At 40.7% G+C, this 20,757-nt stretch overlaps 2 protein-coding genes across 2 annotated transcripts in view; one reads left to right on the top strand and one right to left on the bottom strand.

Moving 5' to 3' along the window:
• The window catches only part of LOC140283077 (CD9 antigen-like), a 237,946-nt gene that overhangs the window by 211,668 nt on the left and 5,521 nt on the right, over nt 1–20,757 (bottom strand). The gene's annotated exons all lie outside the window — the stretch shown is intronic.
• LOC140282614 (uncharacterized) lies at nt 571–9,519 on the top strand. Its single transcript, XM_072377110.1, has 4 exons — nt 571–746; nt 3,124–3,339; nt 6,992–7,280; nt 7,471–9,519. The coding sequence occupies exons 2-4, from the start codon at nt 3,262–3,264 to the stop codon at nt 8,955–8,957; spliced, it is 1,854 nt and encodes a 617-aa protein (XP_072233211.1). The 5' UTR covers nt 571–746; nt 3,124–3,261; the 3' UTR covers nt 8,958–9,519.

Genomic DNA, 20,757 nt, shown 5'->3' on the forward strand with positions numbered 1-20,757 from the left:
TGAATATTCTGTTAGAATGATCTAAATCAGCTCAGAAATTTCATGAAAGTAAACAGTGATTAAGGAGATAGCCTTTACAACATTATCTGTCCATGCTGGAATTTAGTTGTGTATAAAAAGACTTGTTCAGGCACTAAATGAGAACGCACTAAAAGTAGTACTTTGTAGTTTATATTCATCACTAATTACCATAAAAGTCTTTGCTTTTGTAAATGTTACAGCTCTCTGATGTTCTCTGTCAGAATATAGCTAAGACTGTTCTCCAGTGGACAGCCTTATTATTTCCTCCTCTCAAGCAGCATTAGTTATGTAAGAATAAATAACTTTGGGTTTCATTCAGAGGAATGACCAAACAAAATAATACTCAGATGTCCCACAGTCTCTGAACCCATCCCAGAGAAACTCTGAGGCGTGATTGGAATAACTTTCCACTGTGTCACCACTGTCACCTCCCAACAACTTGTAATATACCTGAATGAAACCACACACACACGCACACACACGCGCGCACACATACCAACACACCCACCCGCCCGTGGGTGGAGCTTCTTGTAGCTTTAAACGGGTGCGTAAAGCGACGCGGTGGTGACATTACGCACGCGGAGCTCACCAAGAGCGCAGAAGGAGCGACTGGACTATCAAAGAAGTTTTGTTTTAAGGTTATATCAGAGTTTCATTTTGACGCTGCGCTTCTGAAGAATCCCACTGTTTGCTTGCACAGGTTACTCATCTGTGGAGTTTTCACGGTAAGCTTTCATTTACTCTCAACTTTGCACATGTAAAGTAGAGAAATAATACTTTTAATACTTTTAATAATGAATCATTTTCCCTACAATAATCCTGAAATAATTTTGGTCAAACTGTTAAAGCTCTGCTATATTTATTTAATGAGCTAGTGTATTTAAAATACTATTAGAATATTGAAAATGAGATGTTGACCCAGTGAAAACACGGCAAAATTAAAGGAGGCCTCTCAGTTTTCTACTAAAACACACGATAAATGTAAAGATATTGCATCATCTGTTGTTTATATGGAATATATGTTTTGTAATAAATGATCGGTAGTGTAGCAGTATAGAAACACGTGTCAGTGTATTGAATCTTTAAAAAAAAAAAATTGCAACCAGTTTAGTCAGTTAACCTTTAGTTTGTGTTCCTTTCAGGAATAAAGCGTCTTTTTTTTATCTAAGATTGCTTAATTGGATATAATTAGAGGTTAGAAGAGATTTTTAATCATCCTGGTGTATCATACACACACATTGTTTTGTACATCTACAACAGGAAATAATTGGTAAGTCTGATTGTTGGTTAAAAAAACAAAACTTCTTTTTGTTTGCTAAAGTAGGAAAACATTAAAAATATCACAACAGCTGAAGCTGCTAAATGTGCCTGAATTTTGGGACAAAATCAATAAATACACAAAACAAAAACGTATTTTTAAGATGAACGAAAATCAGCAGAAATATGTGATAATATCAACATACCACAGAGGAAAGTGTTGATGTCTTTTATCTTGCAAAACGTATTATGTAAAAACATATAATATCATATAATGGCTTTGTTTAGGCCAACTAAAATACGAACCCTTTAAATACAACAAGTTTAAAACTGTCCAAATAAACTGAAAAGGATCCACATTTTCTTCATCAACAAATCATTAATCAAAAGTGTTTTGCAAGCACAGGAAGAGCTGAAGCGGATTATAACCATTTGATATGAAAACAAATACTAACGCTGAGTAAAAGCATCCATCTGACCACTGCTGCCATTTACCCTCAGTGTAGTTAACCCAGCAGCGTGTTAGTGCTGCGATGCTCCAAACTGGGCCCAAAAAAGCTCCAATTGTTTCGCTTGGTAAACTAAACTTGCAACATACTGACCCACAACCCAGCACCGAATGAACCAGAGGGGCTCCATTTCTACTGGAACAATGTTCCATCCTTTATTTTGACCTTTTTCTTTGCACGTCACCGACTCGTTCATTTTTGGCTTTAAAACTCAGTTTGGAAGCTTTATCTTTCTCCTAAAGTTTCTATCATGCCAGTGTCAGATAGGAATGTGGATGAGGAGCTCAGTGGTTTCGGCTCCAGAAGCCTGTTTTGCAGCTTCCAGTTTTGGCTTAACTGGTCCATCAGGTGTGTCACTGCTGGGATGCTGAGTGGCAAACTTCAGAGCAGCGGAAAGAAGTACCTGAGAGCACATATTTCCTCTGAACACTGAGTGTTGAACAATCGAGAGGAAAACACTGTACTTTGTACATTCATTTGACAAAGACTCCACATGCAGAGATAAGCTTATAAAAGATACAGCACACTGTTAAAGATTAAACCCCTGCTTTCTGATATTTTAGCTGCATTTGTTAGCAGTTCCAAAATAGACACATATCACCTAAACATCTCACATGGTTTGATTTAACCCATTTCTGTTGATAGAACGTCTGATAAATGCCTCATAACTAAGTTGATGGCGACTGAATTGTACAGCATAAACTGTCAAATGATTTATTTTCTTGAAAAATTCCAATTTTGCACATTTTCTGGGTTTCGCTGTAAATCTGCAAAAATATTCAAGATAAAACTGTTTGAATATTATATCTAATGGTTTCTGCATTACTTTTTCACATGCGAGCCAAATTCTTACGTTTATTAGCATGAATATTAAGCTTCTGCTGATGCACAGATGGTCAACCTGGTTGTAAGAGAATAAACTTTCACATGCTTGTAGCTCATAAGTTGCTAAAATTTAGTGCTTTGCATTCATATGATGAAACGTTCTGTTAATGAGCAACATGGTTCGCATGCAAACTCATTTTTAACTCCCATATCTACATTTTTAGTTTTTTTTTTAGGGATAATATTTTTAAGAAAGCAAATAGATAGAAATCTGATAAGTTTATATTAATTTGTATCTGTGCTCGCCTGTTAATCATCTCACAAAGCTTTAACTGCATTTAAAGCTCCAACTCAAGCTGCTATAATTTCTGAAGTATTTTGTATTGTTTGATACTTGATACAGTACTTTGATTTTTGTAAAAGCAGCAGCTGTTCATCCTGACCTCTGACCCCCTTCCGAATTCAGCCTGGTACCTTTGTCTGACATCTTGTCCCTCATCTGTGTCTGCAGACTCTCACTGACAAGAAGATTAGATGATTCTTCAGAGCAAAACCAGACATGAGTCAGGTTTTGTCGTAGAGCCACCCAGAAACACAGGACCCTCGGCAAGAAGTCCAAATGCCAGCTGACCTCTGACCCCTTTTCATCATGAACGTCCATCTACAGGGCAACTCTCAGCTCCACTACGGGGTCAACGGAGGTGCAAGACGAAACTCCAGACCAGGAGTGAGTATCTGACTTGTGCACCTGTTATTTTTACAGGGTTAAACTCATTTAGTTCGTGTTTATGATTGTTTTACAGACAATTGTGGCAACCAGCTGTGTATCCTACATACAGTCAGTTGGTTGTTGCAGTTACATGTCCCTGCTAAAGAAAAGTCGCCAAAAATAAAAAGCAGGTTTTGAATACAAAAATAATTATCACAGGGGTTAAAGGGGTGTTTCAGTGGCAGAGGGGGTTAATAACGGCTGTTAATCAGTTATTCACAGTTATTCATCAGACAATAAATGTGTCCCTATGCGCCTAAAAGTTTGGGAACTGAGTTAACTGTCACAATCCATAGAGGAAGACTCAAGCACAAGACTTAACAGACGAGAGGCTGACAGGTACCGGACACCGAAAACAATTATTTCTAAAGAAACAAAAAGTGTTGCTAAGGCAGGATATACAAAGAATGAAACAAAACTCAAAAAAGAACCTGCACAGACGCAAACAACCACAAGACTGACAGACATGGGGAGGCTACAACAAGGACCTGACGGAAAAACAATAAAAAACAAGGAGCATATACACTGGGAGGGGTGATTAGATAAGTGGCTGCAGGTGAGCCAAGAGAACACGGAACAGGTGGTAACATGGTGATCAAGACACAAAGGAAACTGAGAATATCTAAAGATAATGACAGGTTACACAAGAAATAAGGCTCAACTACAGGAAAATGAGAACTAAAGCATGTACTAAATGTGGAACAGGAGCTGGACAAGGGCGAAGAATAACAGCAAAACAAGAATGACTCAACAAGGCCAGAGGATCTTATCAAAACAAGACATTATTCTGAGAAACCAAAAGACAAAAAAGAAACTAAAAGCTAACAAAGCCAAATATTTAAACTATTTTATTCTCAGGAAATTAATACGTAAGGACAAACTTAAAGGAATTTATTTGACCTAATGATTTTTGTGAAGGCAATCAGTGTCTATTTAGCTGAGCTTAGCATACAGATACAAAACGGCTACTTATTGGCAAGAAACAGTCAACCTGCAGAGACTTAGTAAGACATCTATTAGCACACAATTGCCCCCGTCTTTAGAGGTTCTGATAGCCAGACTTGGTTGGACCATAAGAGTTAAACTCTAATGTGGAGGACTGCTGTTTCTTTCCCAACTTACTGTTAATGTGTTTATTAATTTAACCATGTCAGTTTTTGTTTTCTAACCCAAATTGTCCCCTGCCTCTTTATTTATTGTCATCATTTGGCTGACTTTTCCCTGTTTTTAGTGTCACAAGCTAACAAGTGGCCAGCTGTAATTAGATATTTAGTTTACAGATAAGAGTGGGATCAATCTTTTCAGGTCATTATTGGCAGGGAATTGAAAAAGTATAGTTTGTAAAAACTATACCAAAGGTTAGATCAAGTTTCTTCTCTTAAGTAGGTAAATTAAGCTAATTTAGCCATCAAACTAGTGCTGTGTCGTATCACAAATAACTCATAAAGATTTGGCTTATCACCTGCAGAAAAGTCTTGTTCACCCTGTTTGTTTTTGTTAGCACAATAAACCCATTCAGTGTATCAGATAACCCACTGATAATTCTATCTGTATCTCACCCTGACTTGGGCTTTGTTCTGTCTTTACACAATGCATTCAGTTATCACTGAGAAATCACACCTGCTTAACCACCATCCCTTCATATGCTTTAGGAAGGTTATTCATAATCAACACACACAACACAGTCTAACTGGTTAAGCTGCAGTTTTCTCAGCATCATTCATACCAGCTGAAACCAGCAGTTCAGGGTTTATCTCACACAGGTTTCAGCTGGGTGGTGTTGCAGGTGTCTTTGTGTGTCTGCATGTTTAATGCAAAACAAGACACTCGGTAACCTTGTTGCGGTGCTTGTGGTACTGATGTCAGCAACGACCCCTGCTTGCAATGTCAACCACAGGCTGAAGGTTACTACCTTCAAATTGCTCGGAGGCAGCTTTCTTGGTCTAGTGGCTGCACAATGTCCGTTCAACAGGGCCTGTGATAAAAACGTTCTGGCATTTGTGTGCCAGAACATGTGTATCCTGATCATTCAAGTAAAAGATTTCATAAAATTTCAGATTCCCTTTATTTGCAGTTTTGTCTTGTGGTTGATGTTTAATTGCCAGAATTCAGAAAGAACTCTTATTGAGGTTTTTGGACAGAGTTAGATTAAAAAGATCAGTGCCACTCATGTCTGCACAATAAATATGCAACTAACTCCAACAGCTGGCTAACCTCGCATACCATAAAGTCCAAAAAGAGGAGGAGAGGCGACCGAAGTCTTACCAAAAGAGAACAAAGTTCACTTAATAACATAAAAAACATGACAAAAAATGTTTATGAAGCATGCAAGAAACAACAAAATGTTTGCTCCAAATCAGTTTAACCTACTAAAATTAGAATACGCTTTTAAAACGTATTCTTAAACTCATAAATGGATGACTTAATAAAACAAGCTCAAAAAGAGTCGGGCTTGAAAAAGATAACGTACACAAACATGGCATCTGCTCTGAATGATATGCAGGTTTATGACTCGTCTGGTCTTAATGGCTTAAATAGTCATCTTAAATCAGGGTCCCATTAACTACATTTTCTGGAGTTTCATAATCGTAATCAATAAATAGTTTATGGAGATGGTTTTGAGCTGCTGAAAAACCTAGAAAATGGATCTTGAGTTAAAATTATTTTCAAAGTGCTCTTACAATTGCCTATAGTGTATTTCGAATTATCAGCCTCTAAAACCAGACAAAAATCTGCTGTAGTTTATAGCACAAAGTTAGTTTGTTTTTTCATTTCATTCTTACTTTCTGTAATGTTATAGGGTTGATATTGATCAAGGCTAAAGTTACAAATAAGCAGCATAACTCTCTATGACTGAGTGCTGCAACTCATCAGGCTTCCAGAAGATGCTCACTTAGAAGAAAGTGGACTTTTAGGGTTGGGTGTGCCTATGGAGTGCCGGGTGTGACACTATGGAGCCTGCCTTAGAATGAAAATTTAGAGCCAGAAATGAGTCCAAAAGGTTCACTACAAACAACCCACACATCAAATTCTGGTTCTCCTAATTTGTTGTTTTTCCTTTGTGGTGCAACCCTTTTCCCACCACTCCTTCTATTTAGGTCTGCTACACATTGTTATTGGGCATCACCTGGTCCCCGCAGCCATGTGGTTTGGATTAAATGGTTAGAGTTGATCCTAATCAGGACTGCAGAAGAAGCTAAATTAGTTGTCACAGTGTGTTGTTACTGGATATGTTATTGTGTTGTTGAGTTCAGCAGCACTGTGTGAAGCAGAGCATGTCACTATGGAGGTTAAGCACAGATCAGTAGAGGCCATGAAGGAGGGGCAGCTGTTCAACAGAAGAGAGGGGCATTTGAGCTAAATATAGGCTTGGAAAAATATGAGGTTTTAAATGCAGGAACAAAAAAGCCAGTGTTCCGTCTATACACATGACTGGTGTATAAGAGTCACACATGGTTCCAAAAAAGATTCAGTGATGAAGACATAACTCAAAGGATTTGGTTTAAGATATTTTTTGAAGTCTGTGCATAATTGTAATATCCAAAGGAATTTTGTTAAATTAATAATTTGAATGCTTCAATTCAATATCTTTCTCACTTTCCTCCTCTAGGAAGATGATGCTCTGCAGTTTCTGAGCCAGGAGGAGCAGGATTGCCTCCAGTTCTTTGAGAACACTATTGAGTTACTGGAGGAGAGTTTGGAGGAGGATGACCGTAGGTCTGTACAGGTGAACCCCCCTGAAAGCAGCACCAGTACTGTCAAAGAGGCCGATGGCATCCCGACCCCAAGTCCCAACGCTGGGGTCACTGTGTCCTCTCACCAGGATATTATTGATTTGGTCCACCCAGAACCAGACTTGGTGAAGACCAAAGAGCCAATCTTCAATCCCACTTACCCAGGTATGATTCTTTTCTGTAGGTCATAGCTAGGACAGTAGGAATCGGTAGCCGCTTTTTTTGTGTTTCATTTGTCTAGTTAGCTACTCTGTTGTATATTTTAGTCAGTTTGTTTTGTTGAAACAGTTGATGAAATTAGATAGCTATGGAAATGAACACTTTACAGCTCCACTAATATCCCTGTTCCTCGCAGATTTCCAGCGAATGGTACCAACTCCTGATTGCCACTTTGAGGCAAAGCCAAGGCGTGACAGCTTGCCTTTAGAGTACAACCCTCCCCTACCAAGTGGAAGCTATGACCACACAGACAACCATTCCTCCTACCACCCTCCAGGCTGTGTCCCTACCCCTGCCCTGATTGCCCAGAAGATAGCTGAAAACCAGGGAAGTGGAACCTCAAACTTCCATCCTTCTTCATTCCTCCGCCGTCCCAGCCTGGACTCAGAAAATGACAGTGCAGATTATTCAGTGAAACAGGGTCCTCCTACCTCTGCTAAGCCCACCCGCTACCCTGCAAATATCAGCGTGATCCTTGGCAACAAGGAGCACCAGAAGCAGCCTGTTGCTAACGTGACCATCCAGGAGAGACGGGAACAGATGTTGGCCAACCTATCTGGTACATCCCACAATTTTCTGCAGGAAAATTCTCATCTCACTGTGGAACAGAAGGCTCGAAATATCCCTACTCGTAGTATTTCCTTTAAGGACCCTGCTCCTGATAAATCCAGGATGGAGGCCTTGTCCAAGCTGGGCCTGACTAGGAATCGAGCCATGTCTGGAGAAATATCATTCCAACACACCCAGTACAACTCACTGGATCCCCTCAAAGGTCCTGACATCAGTTCCAAATCTCCAGACACCAATCTTCTCCCAATGACACAAAGCAGCATAAACTCACCAGACCCCAATATTGTGATAACACCTCCAAGCTACGCTCATGTCGACAGAAAACCAGAGATTCTGCAGACACACTCCCTCAGGAGCCATGATGATCAAAGCTCCCAACTGAGCCCATCATCTCTAACATTCAACGAAAACAGACATTATCCACCTCCTCTGGAAAACAAGGCCTCTTCCCCCCCTCCAGCTGAGGTCACCTCTTTGGAATTTAACAATTACGGAGGGAAATCCATTGTGGTTAACCCTTCTGTTTCTTCAAAGAGTGAATCTCCAACCTCCCCAACTAGCCACGAACCCCAAATCCTACCATCTGCACTGTCAAACCCTACTGAGCTTAACACCTATGGTGGAAAGAGCAAAGTCATGACCCCTGCACCTGTAGCCACGACCAGGGCCAACTTGCCTGACATCCTCAGCTCCCATATTGACAAGAGTCAAAGAATGCCTGCAAAACCAGAGCCAGTACCTGAGCCTAACAGTTATGGAGGAAAGAGCCGAAGCATCAACCCTGGGACTGGGCTGAATCGTGACTCACGCAGTCCGGCCAAGAGTTTTAAAGTTCCGCCCCCTACTACAGCCCCTAGACCTCCTCGGCATTCCTACCATGGTGTTGTTACTCCTCCGAAAACAGCAGCACGGGCTTTGTCTCCTGATCACAAGCGGAGGTCCAACTCCATGTTCCGTCCCCAAGGTATCACTGTGCAGTTTTCTGGACGAGGGGCAATGAACGAATCACGCAGAGAAGCACTGAGGAAACTGGGGCTCCTGAAAGAGTCCTGATTAACTTTTCACACATTTATTATGCAGTCTCCCCTGGAGAAGGTGAATCTCCGGTATCTACTTGCTGGAGGCGATGGTATGCAAGAAGTTTTGTCATTTGTCTGAGTGTAAGGTGTGGCTGGAAACAGACCAGCTTTTACAGAGGAATGAAGCTGGGCACCTGATAGACCTGCAAAGCCAGTTCTCTTCTTCCTGCCGTTAAAACAATGCAGCTGTAGCACACTCAACATGGTTTCCTTGACAAAAGCCTTGAAAGGTAAAAACTACTTTGTATCAAATCTCATCCAAGACATTGTATACCTCTGCACAAGATCCTCTGGAACAGTGATGCCATCAAAGGAAGATTCTTTTCACAATTCAAGAATCACTTTGCCTTGTGGTTGCCACACATGAGATTGACTGTGAATAGTATGGGCAAAGGGAAAGGCTGAACATATTCTATATTATTCTGTCTGTTTAATGGGTTTGTCAGTGCTTTTACACCTTCCGACCCTTCCTGCAGCCTCAAACTCCCTGGTACCTATTCAAGATGGGATTCTTTACAATTAATTTACGATTCATTTTATATTTTTTAAAAGAAAGGCTGAGTAATTTTCTCGAGTCCCTAACAATACATTTTTGCAATAGTTTTGTTTTTAATGAACATTTATATCTTATATTTCAGAGAGTATTACCAGCATCACTGTTATGTGCGGTTGGGTCAAGATTCAGTTCCCGAAAAGGTTGACTCACAGGATAGAATGAATTTTACTGGGATTTTATACTCTATAATTTTATATAAGGCTGGATTGTCCATCCATCCCACAAACTTCAGGAACATGGGCTATCATGTTGCAGCACATTTATGGAAATAGTGGGAATTGCACATTCATTAAAACCCAAAAGACCTAAAGGGAACACCTTACATTTTGGATTTGGACCATCTAGTGTTCAGTTTATTTTTGTTGTGATACATTTTTGCTTTTGCATAAGCACATGCCTAATCAAACTGCCACAAATTAACTAATACAGACTTTAGGAGTTATTGGAAGCGCAGAACAGGAATGTTTCATTCCAGTGGATCAATCAGTCAATCTTTAGTTCTAAAGCACTTTTCATACAAAAAAAAGCAATACAAAATGCTTTACATCAACAATAATATTACATAAAAAGAAAAATATCACTTTACCCATCCAAATCACCAAACCACAAGCCCATGAGTGGCACATAGACACACACACACATGCACTCGCACCACAAATATACACAGACTGATGCTCGCTAAAAGCTCAGTGTTGGTTGGATTAAATAAATTTAAGTCCTCCTGCTAGAGTAGAAATGGTGCAGACATTATAGCAGTTATAAAAATTAAAAATAAGAGTAAATAGCTAATTAGTCTCAAAGGTAATTGATGTTTTTGAAAATAATGGTTAACTTCCATAGTATTTACACTGAAATTATAAGAATAAGATAAGAATTGAAAAAATCTCATTGTTCTAGGGAATTTTCATTCAACTATTTACTGGGCACCATTTTTAGAGATTGGATCTTTAAATCTTTATCTTTTGAAACTTAAAATATGAAGTGAATCTGTAATTGCAAGTCCAATAACTCATAAAAGAGAATAATGTATTTTTTAACTAAAAAGCTTTGAAAACTGGTCGCTGAAAATAAGGACCATCACTACATGCACATCTGTTGTAGCAGCTGTTAGAAAAGTGAAATTATTGTTCAGTAACAGAATGTGGAGTCCTCTGCTGCATGGAAGACTCCAGAATGACATATTCCCACTGGTTCCTTGAAATCAAATGTCCTGGAATAACAGCGCCGCAGATATGAGGTTTTTGAAGGACGTGGAGTCGAGCCGAGCCGAGCCGAGGCGTATTTTTACTCCACGGACAAACCTCCTACACCAAACCACAGACTGGTGGGATGGGTTTGTGGGCAGGACTTTTACGTTTTACCATATGGAGGGAGAACTTTAAAACTGCTTTTTAGGGAAGGGCGGGAACATGACATTGTAAAAAAAACACCAGCAGTAAAACCACACAGTCTAGAAATACATCCTGGGTTCTTTATTTTTATTTCTGCCAAGCTGTTGTCAATACCTTTGCTGTTTATGACATTTGAAAGTGTGTTATTTAACTATTGTAGGCATGTGTGTATGTGTGCGTGGGTGTGCGTGAGTTTTATTGTGACTCCGGCCTCTGTAGTTCACCTACAGTAACTTTTGAAGTATATTTTGTGAGTTTTTGTTTACAGACTCCGGTTCTCTGTAGTTCAGCTACAGTCATTTTGAAGTATATAATGGTGTGTACATATAGTAAATAATTACAGTCTGTATAAAACACCATGATCTATAAGGAAATGTTTCTGCAAAGTGGAAATATCAGTAAAGAACAAGGACAAAAGTACTATACTGTGTGGTAAATGGGATATCAGTGGCCATGTGAAAGTTCCTGCTGTAGAGCAACAGCCTGGCCCACTTTCTGACTACTGAAATGTCCACATTATTTGCTGTATATACGCTGAATATATTTGTCACTCATTAAACCTGATAATATAACATGAGTCTACTTGTTGTTCTTTGATTAACTGTGGAATGTATGTAATGGGCAGGTACTGCTCAATGTTTAGCCCCGTTTAGGTAATGTTTTTCCTGAGTGGAATTTTAAAAAGGGACTTAGTGTGCCCTTGCATATCCTTATTCTATACAACATATGGGCTAATGTTATATTTATATGTATTATATTCATATAATACATAGCAAAAGAGAAATCCAATATACAGTGATTTTAAAAGCTCAATGTTTCCAACCATCTCTAAGAAGTCTTTTTTTCTTTATAAATTTAGACTTATCACCCTTACTTCTTCCATAGGAATTAAGAGGGTAAGTGGCAGCTAGGTGCTGTGAATCAAATGAAACTGATTAATTGATCATCAGTCAGTGTGAGCACCTCTATAAAAGCAGTTTTGTCAGTTTGCTGATCTGAAGCGTTCAGGTGTGTGTTAACATAACACCAAGGAGGAAAGACATCAGCAATGATCTTAGAGAAGCAGCTGTTGCTGCCCATCAATCTGGGAAGGGTTATAAGGCCATTTCCAAACTATCTGGAGTCCATCATTCTACAGAGAGAAAGATTATTCACAAGTGGAAAACATTCAGGACAGCTGTCAATTTTCCCAGGAGTGGACGTCCCAGCAAGTTCACCCCAAGGTGAAAAAGCCCAGAGCTACATCTCAGACTCTCCAGGCCTCAGTTAGCATGTTAAAGGTTAAAGGTCATGACAGCATAGTTAGAAAAAGACTGAACAAGGATGGCTTGTTTGGAAGGGCTGCAGGAGAAAGCTTCTTCTCTCTAAAAAGAACATGGCAGCACAGCTTAGGTTTGCAAAGCTGCATCTGAACAAAGCTCAAGACTTCTGGAACAATGTCCTTTGGACAGACCAGAGCAAAGTGGAGATGTTTGGTCCTAATGCACAGCAGCACGTTTGGAGGAAACCAAACACAGCATATCAGCACCAACACCTCATACCAGCTGTCAAGCACGGTGGTGGAGGGCTGATGATCTGGGCTGGTTCTGCAGCCACAGGACCTGGGCACCTTGCAGTCATTGAGTCCACCATGAACTCCTCTGGATACCAAAGTATTCTAGAGTCAAATGTGAGGCCATCTGTCCCACAGCTAAAGCTGGGCTGAAACTGGCTCATCAACAGGACAAAGATCCCAAACACAGCAGCAGATCTACAGCAGAATGTGTGAAAAAGAAAAGAATCAAGGTGTTGCAATGGTCCAGTCAGAGTCCAGACCTCAGCCTGACTGAAATGCTGTGGTGGGACCTTAAGAGAGCTGTGCAGAAACCAATGCTGCAAACCTCAATGAGCTGAAGCACCGCTGGAGAGAAGAGTGGGCCAAAATGCTTCCACAACCATCTAGTTTTGCATTACCCTGGTGGAGCAGAAGATGTGGCCAGAGGCTGTGAGTATGTTGGTTAATCATTTATCTTTGTAGTCTGGCTTGATTTGGTTGACTTCTTTTATGGACCTACTCCTTCATTATTTTTTCAATTTTATAATCATTTTGAATTTTTGGGTAAATAAAATCCCACTTTGGAAATATTTTGCCAGTGTCCTTCTCGTCCAACTGCTTGGCCCCTAAAAAGAATGTAGCAGCATCTAACGCCATAAATTCAAACCATCTGAATTCCACCAGACAAACCTCAAACTACTGCGGCTGTGAAAACTGCAAAAGGCTCACTTTGTCCTTTCTGGGCTACTGTTGTCATGGTAACGCAACATGGTGGGGGAGTGAAGGAGGGTGATCTGCAGTGTTTTTGGATAGAAATGCCTGATTCTCATTCTGCACTAACAAACACATAGTTGTGAATCCTATGTTGCATAACTGAGAAAAAGTCTCCCACTGAAACTTTAAAGAGCTCATTAAATAGCTGGCATGATCACATTTGCATCTGCTTATTTGTGTTCCCTGTAACAAAAGGCTTTTTTGTCTTTATCAAGCAAAATATAAGCCCTTTTCACACAGCGGTTGTGCCCTCATATTTGTACAGTAATCTCGGATCCTCTCTGATATTTCACACAGCGCTGCAGCTGCATCTTTTAAAGCTGCCGTCAGTAACATCCAGCTGTACGCTTTCCTACAGGTCTGATACAACTCCTGATGGGCTCAGCTGATTCGTGACAGAATACCTTGACTAGCCACTAACAGTCAAACTGTTATGAGATTATCGAGACGTTTTAGATGGAGAATATTTGCTCTTCTATGGCACCATTCTGAGTAGCTGTTAGATTAAGTCCCTTAACTCCCCTTTTCAATGTGGTTCACCTCACATTAATGCAGACATTGTGATGCAAAGCCACTCTACCCTTTCATTGAAGACATTTGGGGAAATAATGAGCACAAAACAGCGTGTCCATTCGACTAATTACTGCGTCATTTTCTCACACTTTAAAACAAAAGTAGTTCATATAAAAAGCCCACATAAAAACCGTCCTTCGGGTATGTTGTTTGCGTGGAGTTATGTGCAACTTGTTTCCTTGAATCTCTAAAATGGAGCTGGACAGTGCAATATCTGATTTTCCTAAACTGAATCTGAATTTCCAACATAGGACATAAATCTAGAATCAAAACTGATATTATTGCCCTGGTCTAATTGTCTCTTTGGCCTGAAAACACTGCAGAGTTTCCATAATATCCATAATCCTCAGTTCCTTATCATTATCTAAGGGATCTTCAAAAATTCTGCTTTTTCAGTTCACATCAGGTGTGGTGGTTGAAAGAGAAGGAAAGAGGATGTGAGGGATTACTGAGCTAAACAGAAGCCTCTCAGATAGGAGAGAGGAGTTCCAGTCCTGACAAACGGAGACCTGTTTTAGTGACGTGTTCGCATATGAAGACGTTGGTGGGACGGACAGAGTTAGGAAAAGAAAAGCTGAACGAGAAGGGTTCGTATATTTAAAGCAAAGCAGCTCAAAATGCTGAAACAAGGTTTATGTCATTCCTCCGGTTTTCAAAGAGCAAAAAGGGGGGAAATCTTGTAAATCTTGAACTTAGAGAAGGTGCCAACTTAATACATGTAATTCCCGTAAATTATTACCCCAAAATGTACAGCAACAGTAACAGCAACAGGAGTCTAAATGTGCTGTTCAGAAGATGCTCCCCCGCCCCAAACAGATTAATCCAGCCATGCTTGGCATTTATCTACATATGCAGTGTTTAGAGGAAAGTCTTGACAGGAAATGAGGAAATGCTTATGTTGGCTGCCTTGTAATTAGACCTCAATAAACAGACACACCCTCGCAAACACACACGCCACAAACACAGGACCGACTTTGTTCACAGATCAAACAAACTGTGGTCATCTCCAGATTTTTATTTTGGTGAATTTTCTTTATCATGAGGCGTGAAACAAAGCTGCAGCAGGCTGCTTGCAGTTTAACAACAATAGGTCTGAATCTAGACACAGACAAACTAAAGCACCGCTGGATGTTTTTTACTACAGCAAAGAAAAGCTGGTGCAGAGGAACAATCCATCTAGTAGCTTAACAGGTTCAATTCTTCTAAAATCATAGTCACTGTCATCACTTAGGAAGACTTGCAGGCATTAGTCCAAACGGAGAGAAAAAACAGTCCAAATCAAAGCAGGCTGAATGTTGCCAAACCAACTCAAAATGCTCCAGATAACAACAGGATCCAGCTGAAGGGGTTTGAACAGATCTTATATATGTACACTCCATCACTGATTGGCGGGATTGAAAAGGGCCTGACGGTACGAGACTCTTTCTGGTGGTGACTTTTTGGTGCACTGTTCTAATACTGCTGGCTCATCGGCATCATAAAGTCTTGTTAATATTATCTTTAAATAGAAGTATAAAAAATATCATTTGCGTCCCGTTTATCAACCTTTTTATGACTCTAAATAATTGTGTAAAATTTGCATACACCAAACTTCATGTTGATTAATGAGCTTTTAAAGGGAGGTGGATTTTGTCACTTCTGTAGAAAAAAAACTTGTTTCCCATCTTTGCGCTAAGCTAAGACCGTATATTTTAGATGTTTTATGTCCATCAGTGGCATAAGTCTACTCATCTGATTCTTCAGTGCACAGTGAATGTGTATTTCCCAAAAAGTTAACATCACTCAGAGCGCTTTTCATCACACAAAGCTAAAGCTACTATTAAACTAGTTTAAACTGTTATGGCATTGTCATTAATTGATGCATCGTATCAAAGTGGTATTTGTTAGTGAAAATAAGTGAAAAACAGCATTATCTACCAGTAAATTAGATCATTAGATATTTTTCACTCTTGGACTGGAGCTCCAGAACTTTTCCAGACATGCTCCGGAGGGGCTGCATGTGAGAATGCAAATGTCCGCAACATTCCCTCCAGACTTGTTGCTGTGGTTACCACGCCAGCTTCCTTGTCGGAGTGAGACCAAGAGTGAATGGAGTAGTAAATACTCCGGAGCATGAGAGTGCAGGTAAAAGTTGTTGCTTGGCCTTCATGTGGTTTCCATCTGCACGTCGATGTTGTGGATATGTTCAAAGCTGCCATTGTAGACAGGGTGGAAATAAAACACTGACTTCCACAGCTGGCATTTTGCATCATCTCCTGCCTTCTGTGGGCTCCACTCCAGGGTATTTCCAGCTGTGAGAACGCAGAATCTCCTGCTGTGAGGAGCATGTGTGAAATCCAGCTGCAGGGAACATCAGCACTGAATTCTCAACACATCTTCCAAACAAATATCTGGAGTTCACGAGTGAAATAGCTTTGGATAGGTTTCATCTAAAAAAAAAAAAAGGAAATAATAAGTAGCTCTAGTTTAGGGAGGTGGCACTACAACGCTATGAAATACCACAAATAATAAGTCAAAATCAACTAATGTGATTGCTCTAATTCAAATGTTTGGTGTCAGACACAAGCCAACACGACCAAAGAATCTCACTGAACAAATTAGCAAAGGAGACATTTCTGCAGAAACGAGGAAGGCTTTGATGTTTTAATTGTTATCAAATAATAACCAAATAATTATTTTCAACTAACTTATTTATGAATCAGCTAATAGATTCAGCTCTAATTAGCTCTGTGGGTCAGTTTAGTTGGTGAGATGTGATACATGAGCTGTAGAGCAACACCTTTATAAGCCAGAAAAAATCTGGACCCATTTTAGCTGTTAACTTTAGACCTTTCTTTAAGAAAATATGACAACTTCCTGCTTTTCTGTGAATATTTAGATTTAGACTGCTGGTTGCCTTACAAAAGCTCTCTGAATGAATCCACTTGAGCAGCAGAAAATTCTAATAATGATCTGACATTTTACAGATAGCAATAAAGAGAAAAATCATAAGATGAGAGCAGAACTATCGGCACACTGCTATAAACCAACTAGGCCGCTAAAACAACAGCTGCACCCATCTGCCATGGTATTACTGTTTCAAACATAATCAGACTACAAAGCATCACGTCGTTCTCTGCGTTAACAGTCTATGAACACAACAAGCCTCTAAGCCAGCTGTGCATCTCTGTCGCAGGAAGTCGGACCGATCAGACGTGTTCCTGGTGTTTGTCTTGGAGTCCAAACAGAAAAGAAGAAAAATATCCAGTTGTGCACTCGTAGGTTTAAACTCCTAAAAATGAGTCCCTTCTTCCTCCCCGTGGTGTGACGTTGAACTCTTCATCCGGCCCCATCCTGCTCGTGCCGCCATCAGTCTGCCGGTCAGGTGTGTGTAGTCTTTTCCAGACAGTCAGGATTTTTTTTGTCATTTCAGGAAACAGACAAAAAAGAAAGAGAGCCATCTGTCTGAGCCCTGACCTCTGACCCCAGCTCGCGGTTTTGCCTCTCCTCCTCATGCTTCGGGCCCCTCGAAGGGTAACAGTGTTTGTTCAGGTCAGGGGTTTCGTCTGTCCCGGCGTCAGTGGGCGTCTGCGGGACTCGTTCCCGGTTGCGACCGGTTTCGATCTCCTCGATGTCGTTTTCTCTCTCTCTCTCTCTTTTGCGCGTTCATTCTCACTCTTGCTCGCTCAGCCCGGACCCAGACTCCAATCAGCGTCTCCTGGAGGACAGAGCAGGACAGTTACTGTAGACTAGCTGAGCCACAAAAACACAAGTCAGACCCTGCGTTACGAGCCAGAGGCGTGACAAAGATATTAGCTGTTCAAAATCAAAACGGAAATGTTAGCAAATCAAAGAAATCAACAAAACAGAACGGATACTAAAACAATGTCTTTATTAAAAAAACTGCACTGCCTCCTTTAACCCACAGTCAACACCCCTGAATAACCTAAGTGTGATTCAGCTGAGCCTGGCTCTGCTTCAAATGCTGCGTGGAAAGAATACCTGAAAAAACAAAACGACACCACTGAGGCTGCACCAGAAACAGGCTGCATCATTTCTCTGGCTTACAGAGACAAACAGGGACTTCAATGGCTAAGGTGCATCTGGTCAAAGTTCAGTTCAGTGCCAGATTGGAAGGAAGAGAAGTCAGAACTCTTCAGCCAATCATGGACGAGGAACAGCGCATCTAAACCAGCGAATCAGCACTCAGATACATGCACAACCTGCATGCCAGAACAAACCTGGAGCTGTAACACCCTGTAAAATGTATTAGCATGTGTTAACAGAGGAACATCCCAGCTGCATAGCAGCGAGACTGTCGCTGCCTGCATCTGTACCGCCTCAAAGGTTTAAACTAAAACTGCTGCTGTAACACGAAATCAGACTTTATTTCTAATAATTATTGGCATCTTTATGAAAATAATGTGGGTTTGTTCGCTTGTATCACTAGCCAGGTTTGCATTAACTGGTGAACCAAATCTTAAAAGAAACAGCCCCATTAACTGCTTTGAAGAGGATCAGTGGGGCTGAATACTGTCGGCAGATGGTAGCGGTGTAGGCTATGATGTTTGAGGTCATAATTCAAAAGCTGTTATTCGAACTGGAAACAAACATTGAGGAGGACAAGACAACAGCTGTGGTGGACATCCACAGAAATAGAAAGGTGAGAGCTCTTCTTCATGAATAACTTCTTATCTCTGGGAATATCTGGGATATTGGATCTGTGAAAATGCTGCTTAGTAACAACAAGAGTTTATTGTTTCATTGATGCCAATTCTGACCAGAAACAGCTGCTGAGTCAGAGAAGATTGTTTCTTCTCCCTCTGATGTGCATTGAGTCTTATTCAAAACAGATCAAACCTACCTCAAATTAATGTATAAACTAATTGCTTCCATTCACCTTGTTCATATCTTCTAAATGGGAATCAAATTGGACGACAGAAACCAAGAAACAAACAAGCTAAAGGGTCCAGTGTAGTATTTCGTCAAATCAATTCTACATTCTGCATTGAAAACCTGCTTAAAACAACCACAGCTGTTTAAAAACAAGAAAGAGCAGCACACGTTTTTTAAAAATCTACCCGAGGACGTGTGATATCTGACGGGCTTGAAGCAATGCATGCTGGTAAAAATGTCCAACTTTCGTTGATGCTGGAGAGCAATTGAATTCAATTCAATTCAGTTTTATTTATATAGCGCCAGATTACAACAACTGTCATCTCAAGGCACTTAAATAATAGAGTCCAATTCAAGCCAATTGGAATTCAATTCATTGTAATCATAATCCAATTAATTCATATATAGCCATCAGGCTCTGAGGTGTGCAGCGTGCATTTCTAACCAGCATACATCCAGCTGGGTGTGACATCTTTAACCAAAATCTCTGCACTAATTGACAGAAGGCTTCACTGACAGATAAGAGGCACTTCTGTTAGATCTGTTATCTTCTCTCCCAGAGAGGGTCGAATGTATCGGATTTCCCTTTCTGGCAGCTGCTTTCCTACACTTGAGTTTTCAGTGCTGTCACAGGAAAAGAAGTATTCTTTTTATCCTTTAGAGTGATCTTCCTTTCTATCGTTTAGCAATGTGATTCTATGGTAATGTGAAAAAATCCATAAAACGAATTCTCTTTAAAAGTGCTACTGTTTAAGATCTGTTGTGGGCCAACTAAAGTTAGCCCACCGTGGCCGACTAAAGTAAGCCCACCGTGGCCGACTAAAGTTAGCCCACCGTGGCAGACTAAAGTTAGCCCACCGTGGCCGACTAAAGTTAGCCCACCGTGGCCGACTAAAGTAAGCCCACCGTGGCCGACTAAAGTTAGCCCACAGTGGCAGACTAAAGTTAGCCCACCGTGGCCGACTAAAGTTAGCCCACCGTGGCCGACTAAAGTAAGCCCACCGTGGTAGACTAAAGTTAGCCCACCGTGGCCGACTAAAGTAAGCCCACCGTGGTAGACTAAAGTTAGCCCACCGTGGCCGACTAAAGTTAGCCCACCGTGGCCGACTAAAGTAAGCCCACCGTGGCAGACTAAAGTAAGCCCACCGTGGTAGACTAAAGTTAGCCCACCGTGGCCGACTAAAGTTAGCCCACCGTGGCCGACTAAAGTAAGCCCACCGTGGCAGACTAAAGTTAGCCCACCGTGGCCGACTAAAGTTAGCCCACCGTGGCCGACTAAAGTTAGCCCACCGTGGCCGACTAAAGTAAGCCCACCGTGGCCGACTAAAGTTAGCCCACCGTGGCAGACTAAAGTTAGCCCACCGTGGCCGACTAAAGTTAGCCCACCGTGGCAGACTAAAGTTAGCCCACCGTGGCCGACTAAAGTTAGCCCACCGTGGCAGACTAAAGTTAGCCCACCGTGGCCGACTTGACTGCAGCCTTTTTGATTCTCCACCTCTTACATCATCAGCTGCCGTGATGGTCAATAAAAACTGCTGAAGTGGCACTCAAACACACCTTTAACCTAAAAGCTCATAAGCCTGAAGAACACTAAAGTTCCGCTCTAAAGCCAGTATTTGATTGTTTGAGGCCAGTCTGTTAACTGTACGGTTCCCAGAACAATGATCTCAACAGATTACTTTGGGTATTCCATCACGTCAATCATTTTATAGAAGAAGGTTGGAAGGAATTTTTTTTTTTTTTTTAAACTTTTCAACTCACTGATTTTTTTTAAATACTTCAACCCTCTTTTTCCATTTGTGTTTTGTTATATGGCTCTTTTTATTAACATTTTACTGTTATTTGTAATCAATTGCTTTTATCAGTGTGAGGAAGGTTGGATGGAATTAAAAAACGGTGGCTTCTGGGTGTAAATACGTTTTTTTGCTTTTACTTGCTTTAATCAATCAATTATTTTGTCTTTACTCGTTGCTTCTGTTCTTTTTTTGGAGTTTGCTTAAAAAAACTGCTTTACAAATCAAAAAAACACTTTACGAGTAGGTTTCCGTGTACTAATCAAAATGATAAGTCA

This window comes from Leuresthes tenuis, unplaced genomic scaffold, assembly GCF_036924035.1.
Source record: "Leuresthes tenuis unplaced genomic scaffold, fLeuTen1.0.hap1 SCAF_23, whole genome shotgun sequence".
Classification (NCBI taxonomy): domain Eukaryota; kingdom Metazoa; phylum Chordata; class Actinopteri; order Atheriniformes; family Atherinopsidae; genus Leuresthes; species Leuresthes tenuis.